The sequence below is a fragment of the Hemibagrus wyckioides genome, linkage group LG18 (assembly GCF_019097595.1).
Source record: "Hemibagrus wyckioides isolate EC202008001 linkage group LG18, SWU_Hwy_1.0, whole genome shotgun sequence".
NCBI classification, from domain to species: Eukaryota; Metazoa; Chordata; class Actinopteri; order Siluriformes; family Bagridae; genus Hemibagrus; species Hemibagrus wyckioides.
In genome coordinates, this window is record NC_080727.1 from 6,596,287 (window position 1) to 6,604,281 (window position 7,995).

The 7,995-nt window shown below is 38.8% G+C and overlaps 1 protein-coding gene across 1 annotated transcript; it reads left to right on the top strand.

Moving 5' to 3' along the window:
* The first annotated feature begins 1,691 nt into the window (after positions 1–1,691).
* Positions 1,692–7,836, top strand: clic3 (chloride intracellular channel 3). Its single transcript, XM_058416285.1, has 6 exons — positions 1,692–2,174; positions 2,497–2,606; positions 3,870–3,995; positions 4,172–4,278; positions 5,553–5,728; positions 6,619–7,836. The coding sequence occupies exons 1-6, from the start codon at positions 2,139–2,141 to the stop codon at positions 6,781–6,783; spliced, it is 720 nt and encodes a 239-aa protein (XP_058272268.1). The 5' UTR covers positions 1,692–2,138; the 3' UTR covers positions 6,784–7,836.
* The last annotated feature ends 159 nt before the right edge of the window (positions 7,837–7,995 follow it).

The window sequence follows — 7,995 nt, forward strand, 5'->3', positions numbered from 1 at the left end:
CATAGAGTTGGTGGTTGGTGCCAGACAGGCTCGTTTGCACTTTAGAGAATATAATATCTGGGATTTTAACACAAAGTGCTCGCTAGACTTTACCCAGAATGTTGTGAAAGCAACCAATCAACCAAAAAAAAATAAAAAATCCCCAAACCATCCAGTGAGTGTCAGTTCTGTGGGTTGAATTATCTTCTTGATGACAGAGATCAGATAAGATTTGCCAGACTGGTTAGAGCTGTCAGAAAGGTAACAGTTACTCAAAACATCACTTTGTACCATACCACCATCTTGAGCAGATAAGCTTACAATACCTTGAGGTCGATGGAATACAACAGACCATGCTGCCATTTCAGAAGACCGCATCAGCCTCACAGCCACGATCACACGAATCTGAGGTTTTCTGGCCGTGATCTGCCCATCTTCAGCTCTTTGGTTGAAGTATGGCTGACTGAATAATTGCATGAATGAGCAGGGCTTCAGATCGAGATGAAGTTCCTGTATAAAACCTTTCTAGACAGGAAACAACTAAAGTCACACTGTATTTTTAAAACACATTATTCAAAAAATAATTTTACATTTTTATTTTATTTTTTTGCTGCATTCACAACCCCAAATCTCATCAATCTAGATGATCAACATTTATGAAAGCTTGAATTTTCATTTCGAAAAAATATGTTTTCTTAAGAATTTAACTTTCCAACAAGCTGGATTGTAAAAGTCTTGAAAAAAGTAAACATTAAAATTCTCACATCATATCTCACATCAAATATTTTTTTCCATATAATAATCATATAATAATTTTTTTCATTTTTTTCAATACAAAGTATTTTAGGGAACCCATATGGACTCTATAGAGATACATGTGATAATACTATATATATATATATATAGTGATAAAATGGTTTTTTCAGTTTTTTCTTTGTAGAATTCTAGATATAATTATAAATATAATATTCTAGAATTTTGGCTTTATAATGCTTGTACATTTATATATGTTTAGCTATACAAAGCGTTGTGTGCATAAATAAAGGGACATTTTGGGGGAAAAAAGATCTACCAGCTGGATGCGGACGATTGTGATAGCTATTGTTTAAAAACGATCCGTAGTGTCTTGCCTAATGCACGAATCATGCATGTTTCTACTTGTATGTTGGTTTATGTTAATGTATCTGATTTATGCTGTCACACCTCACTGCTGAGTCACTCTTTCCTTCTACATCCAGCTCATGCGTTTCCCTAGGTTTCGTGTACCAAATGAGACAGCTGCTAGAAATGTAGAAACTGCTGCGCCTGCACCCGCGAAAGGCCGCCGTTGAAATCGCAGTAACAGATTACAGGCGTCTCTGCAAGATCTCTCGCTTTCACACGGCGGCATAGTTTGTTTCATGTAAGAGCTTACATCACCGACAGCTCCTCGTCTCCAGTTTTACCTCAGGAGTTGCAAAGCAATGACGTGTATGTAGGAATCTGCTCTGTATTTTGCCTGCAGTTTGGTGTCAGGTTACACAGGATGGTTATCTACGCTGGCATCAACCACTATGGAAAGCCATGTGTATTATCATATTATCATGTCTTCCGTATACGTCACTAAAAGATGTCATACAGATAACACAAATCACTTCCAACAGGTTCAAAGCTCTGACAATGACAATACGGGGGATGATGAACATTAGCTGTAAAAGCTTTAATATTTGTTCCTCTCCATGCACCAGTGTCTTTCTTTGTGGCAATGTTGTGACAGAGAGGAGGAAGACAGTAAAAGTGCACTGATATGTCTTAAGGCAAGTCAGTGACTGGAGCTAGAGTGAGAGAATGAGACAGGTTGGACAGGTCAGTCCAGTGGGCAGGTATTCTGAATGCTCATCGGGTGTGGTAAGAGACAGACGGAGAAGAGATTCAGACAGAAACTAGCAAGATAGAGAGCTGTGTATTGCTTGAAAAAGGTTATTTTGCCATTTTGAATTTGCTTTGCGAAGGGTTTTGAACAGATCGATCCTAAAGGAATACCGTTTGACTACGATCCTTGGACTTGAGTGGATGATTGGGCCTTCTGGGACTCAGTGATGTAAACATTGCTATTTGGTTGGCTAGTTAAGGTTTGACAGCAGTAAGACCACAGGAGGTGAGGACGCACAACCAGAGACATGGCAGAGGCACCAAAGATTGAACTCTTCATCAAGGTCAGACATCTTTCTGGCATGCTTTTGTATTTTTTCTGTTTTTAGTACATTTAGACCATGCTAGATTGACTACTTTTGTCATGTTAAATGGATAGAATTGTATGGATAGAATAAAAATTTCTTTAAAAGACTTAAAACTTGTTTCAAGACTTTCAAGAACCTGGTGTAAAAACCTGCACTTCCTGGGGCAAAATCACACAATTTATCAACAAAATTTGGAATGACTAAGCTCTGGAAAAGACAGAAGACTCCAAAGAGGAAGAAGCCTCTTACTCACTACACCCATTTTAGTGTTAAACATCAGTTTTTGTTTCCTCCACAGGCAAGTGATGATGGTGAAGGAGTTGGCAACTGTCCATTCTGCCAGCGGCTCTTCATGATTCTCTGGCTTAAAGGGGTTAATTTTACCCTCACCACAGTTGACATGAAGAGGTGAGAGCATTAGTGTTAGCTACCCAACCATGCTATCAGCAATCGTCCGCCCTAGTTTAGTCCCAGCCCTGATCTTTCACTTGGAATCTATTCTGAAAGGAAATCTCTGGAATCGAACCATTAATGGTTCCCCCAGAGGTCAAACTGAAGAACCCATTTAGGTGCTAGATGTCTTCTTTCCTTCTTAAGAATGAACCAAGTGATCAGAAAACCTCTTCCTGGAGGTAAATCCACTTTTATTCTTGGAAGAAAGGTACTAGTCTGTGATCTCAACATTCAAACACTAGTCATTGGGGTGGTACCCTTGAGAGTCACCTTTTTTCATCTTACAAAACATCTCCTCAATAGCTCCCTAAAGGGGTTTCACTTAGAACCTGTTAGGAAACTCTACATAGCCCTATATTGGATCATCAGTGAGACAAACCAAAGAAACCTTTAAAGTAGTAAAATTTATTTCTAAAGAATTCCCCCCACTGATCCCTTCTTGTCAGCTAAACAGTATTCTCTATGAACGTAGATCACCAGATAATGTACTTTTTCTACTTCCTTAAATGTTTGTTTTACTTTAAGAACCTATTATAAAACTCTATGTTGTAGGGTCCTATATTGAATCTTTAATGGTTACCCCGGTGGAGCAAACCAAAAGAACCCTTTACAGTGGTAGATTTGATCATTTCTTTGTGAAAGAATGTAGCCATTGGTCACCATGCGCCACTTTCAAGCTTATAAGGTACACACAACTTAGCATTTAATAGCATTTGGTACCGTCGAAAGGGTATGCTATGGTTAATTTACCTTAAAAATTCTCAAGAGTTTTTGATTATTGAATGTAGTAGCTTCCTAATGGGAACCTACATGTAATCTTGTACTGGTGAAAAAAAACCAGTTACAGGATTCTAAACGGAACCATTAAGTTTTGTTACAGGGGAACCGAGGGAACTCTTTAAGCACAACATTATTTTCTATGTATTTATTAATTGAAAAAGAAGTGTATTGTACCTTGAGGACCTTTGCATTAAGATTTCTGGGACTAAATATACCAATGTAATTAACTTCCCAAAAGAATTCTCTACAAAGGTAGATTGACATGGCCAAAAACATGGTTTGTGACTTTTAAGGGTCAAACTGAAGAATGTCCGGTGCTAGATTTAATATTTTTCTAAGAATTAATCCACCATTCCTGTTCCTGGGGGCAGATTGAATCAGCGGTCAGTCTGGTGAAACAAGTACCATTCAATTGCTTCTTCTTTTTTTTTTCTGTAGAGCTCCAGAGGTTCTGAAGGACCTTGCACCAGGCTCACAGCCCCCATTCCTCCTTTATAACGGAGAGGTACGCACTGACACTAACAAGATCGAAGAGTTTCTGGAAGAGACTTTGGCACCTCCACAGTGAGTTTCACCTTGCAGCATTAGGGGAAAGTGTCGTATCTTACTGGTTGCATTCTTAAATGCATGTCATACATTACAGTGAGGATGTTGTATGCCAGCATTAGTGACAAGATCTTTACGATTGTATGATTTTTCCGATAAAAGATCATATCATGTTGGCATGTTTGTCATTCTAGATATCCTAAACTGTGCTGTCGCTACAAGGAGTCTAACAGTGCTGGTGATGATATCTTCCACAAGTTCTCTGCTTACATCAAAAACCCCAACCCTGGACTTAATGACAGTGAGAAATTGTTCCCCTAAATGGGATTTGTGTGTGTGTGTGTGTGTGTGTGTTTTATATGGACCAAATGTCCACACAAGGATATACATGTATATATTTAAATAATATCTAACAGCTTTGCAAGATTTGGGGTTCCCACATGGAAAACCTTTTTCCTTTTGGTTTCTGAGGTATTAAGGCTAAGGTTAGGGTTAGGTTTAGGTGTAGGCATAGCATTAATTAGCTGCAATAATCACTATGCCAGTGGGAGGTCCTTACAGAGATAATATGAAAAATATGCCTGGGTGTGTGTACAGACAAGTCCTAAACTGTACAAATAACTGGAATAAATTGGACTGGGGAAAGTGTAAGGCGTTATAGACTGGAGCATTAGCATGCTTTGCAGCATGTATAAAAATGCTGAGCAGTTAGCCTTATTTGATTTTGGATCGAGATGGAAAGAAGAATATTCTTTGGAAAATGGCGTCACATAGACTGCTCAACTGGCTGCGTTTCAATAAAAACATTGGCTAAAGTGACATCAGGAAAGCCGCAGGAAAGCTTTAATGCACCTTGGTGTAGATTCTACAAGTCAGGAGCACCGTTTTAATAGGAATTGTGGTTGAATATGCACGTTTAATGACTATGATTTGTAAATAAATAAATAAAAACAACTCTTCAGATGACTAGATGACTGAACAGTCCATTTACTACGGCTGTAGTAACATTACAGTGCATAAACCACTGGTCACAGCTTTGACAGCACAGTGGTGCTAAAACCACAGTTAGTTAACGATAGTTAAATATACAGTTAAATATAGCACAGTGGAAAAAACAAAGTGTGGATTCATGTGTCATCTTTTACCGTACTGTTGATGACTGCAAGCACATGTGTTGTGTATATCAATAGAGCAATGCAGGTCTGAAGGCTGGACCCCTACACTGAGGCTGTCTTATGCTGTGGCACTATTTGGGATCACTTGTCCTTTTAGATGGAAGGGTATCAATCCTCTAGGTTGATAAGGTTTGATTGACATGTAAATGTAAATCATATGCAGCTTTATTTGGTCACAAGGTTCAACTGAACTGCGCTCTAGGGGGACTGGCATGTCAGAGATCGCTCCACCTTCAAATGAATGGAAATGTGAATATATTTTTTTAAAAATGGTGTTCCAGATTTGTTAAATCTATGCCAAGGCAGCTAGTTGTGACCCCAAATCTTACTAATATACTTTATACAGGTATTTCCTTTAATTATCTATATACATATTAGTCTCATTTGTATGTATTTCCAGTGCTGGAAAAGAAATTTCTGAAGAGCCTGATGAAGCTGGATCAGTACTTGCTCACCCCTCTTCCATACGAGTTGGATAAGAACCCAAATCTGACTCAATCCAGCCGAACCTACCTGGATGGAGATTCGCTCACTCTCGCTGACTGCAACCTTCTTCCCAAACTACATATCGTAAAGGTTCGAAACATTATGCCTTTTATTATTATGTCGTAATAGTGGCTCAGTGGTTACGGGTCTAGATTCTAAGTACTACAAAGCTATTATTAGATCCCTGAACACATCCTTCAGCCATTTTCTGAAGAATGTAAACACTGGCACTCCTGGGATTGGAACCTGGACCTTCTGATCGCTAGTTACTCAGCAAAACAAGCACTGCCCCTTTCGATGCTATTCACAGACCTTCATCATCCAAAATATATGCCAAAAATCAGCCAATCAGCATAGCAGTCTGAAATGATTGACAGCATTTTGGCGCCTCCGATATGAACTAACACCTTCTGGAAGCCCCGCCCTCTTCCCCCTGTCTCATATAATCAGTAGAGATCAAAATCACCTTCACTGGAATGTCCAATCTAACACTTTATAAATGATTTGAATGGTAATGTATATATATATATTGGAGTGAGTTTATATACAGGGTATTACGGTAACCACAACATGCTATGGGCAAAAAATTGCTTAACTAAACCAGTTGAATGGCAGTTTTTTTTTCTTTTTACCCCCAAGCACCTGTTGGTTACAATAAACTCCTTTGTATAGCACATTGCAGTTTCAACCATTGAGTTGAAAGGACTATATAAAAAAACGGCATCCCCACTGTCCTCAATGTGACTGTATATTATTCCTTTTAGGCAGGGCTGTATTCATTTCAACCTGTAGTGTGTAGTATTTCTTATACACCCCATGCATTGGTGTAAACAAAACCATATGCCCATATATGCTATAAACCAGTCTGTTTGTGTATACTGACTGTTAATGTTGTATATAATCACAATATACTCACTATGCCTGACTGAATTACACTTATCTCCTATTTTGGATGTTAACACATTGCTCTCTGTTCTCAGGTTGTGTGTAGGAAATATCGTGACTTTGGGATCCCTGCAGCCCTCACTGGTCTGTCTAAGTACCTGGAGAAAGCCTACCAGCGGGACGAGTTCTGCTACACATGCCCCAATGACGCAGAGATCCTGCTCGCCTACCACTCGGTGGCCAAATATCTCAACAAGTAGATCGAGTATAGCAGAGGGTAGGGTGGGGCTTGGGAATGGAGTGGTTCAGAGCAAGCCTGAATCGTATGTCTCGTAAATAAAGTTCTGTGTTAGAGGTTTCAAACCATCTGTGGTTTGTCGGTGGCGGTTCTTTTTGTACAAATGAAACATTATGTGTATTGTGAGCATTTGCTGCTTTCTTTGTTACATATTAACATGTTTGCCTATTTGTTATCATCATTTTCTCTGCATGTGCGGAATCATTTGTCTGTACAAATTAGAGTGTAAATTCTACAAATTGAAAAAATAATGGCAACCATTTGAGGTTTTTATTGGTTCCTGGTGATTTTCTAATGGTTTGTAATAGTTACTAAAGGTATGGGTTATCACAGTGCAAATGGTCCTAATGGTTTAACTGGTGATGAGCGTGAGTGATTCTAGATGTGCAGGTGGTGCTAGATGAACCTGAAGGTGTCCTACAGGAGTCTGCTGGTCTTTCGTTCTACAGCTCGCTGTAGTAATGACGATTTAATGTACCTAATAGACATTTTTGCTTCAGTTAATCTAGACTGCAGGCTTTTATCAAGAAAGCGTTCATGGATATCGATACAGGACTTGCACACCATTAGGACACGGCAATTAAATTAATTGGGCGGCACAGCGACACAGCAGGAAGTGCTTGCTCTCTCACAGCTCCAGGGTTCCTGGTTTGATTTTACTGTGTCTATGTTCGCCCCATGTTCATGATGGGTTTCCTCAAAGCTCAATGTTTTTCTCCAAAAGCATGCCAGTAGGCTGATCAGCTACAGTATATGCTAAATTGCCCATAGGTGTAAAAGGATGCACGATGAACTCCGAAAGACTGTCTTACCAGGACAGACTCCAGGTCCATGGCCACCTTCATCCTCCGAGATAAAGCAGCAACTGAAGATGAACGAATTAATCTATCTGAGATCTGTAAATAAATCAAGAATGAGGAAGAGTGGGAAAAAATATTTAATGTAAACCATTAGGACGAATTCTTTTAACAAGATATACATTTTATTCTGTCTTTTATTAACATTAACAAGATTACACATGCCATTCAATTCTGTGTAAGACAAAAAAAGCACTGAAGAGACTTTAAGAAATAAATAAAATGTGAATTTTAAAATGGCGTCAGTTGAACTTTGTTCAAAATTACAAACAGATAAAGTTGGAAGCTTCATTTATCTTTATGAGCAAACTTTATGT

Excerpts from the sequence above, each read along its gene's own strand:
- clic3 (XM_058416285.1), top strand. The coding sequence starts at position 2,139 with ATGGCAGAGGCACCAAAGATTGAACTCTTCATCAAG. Across the intron at positions 2,175-2,496 it reads AGATTGAACTCTTCATCAAG|GCAAGTGATGATGGTGAAGG; the intron begins GTCAGACATCTT and ends TTTCCTCCACAG. Across the intron at positions 5,729-6,618 it reads CCAAACTACATATCGTAAAG|GTTGTGTGTAGGAAATATCG; the intron begins GTTCGAAACATT and ends CTCTGTTCTCAG.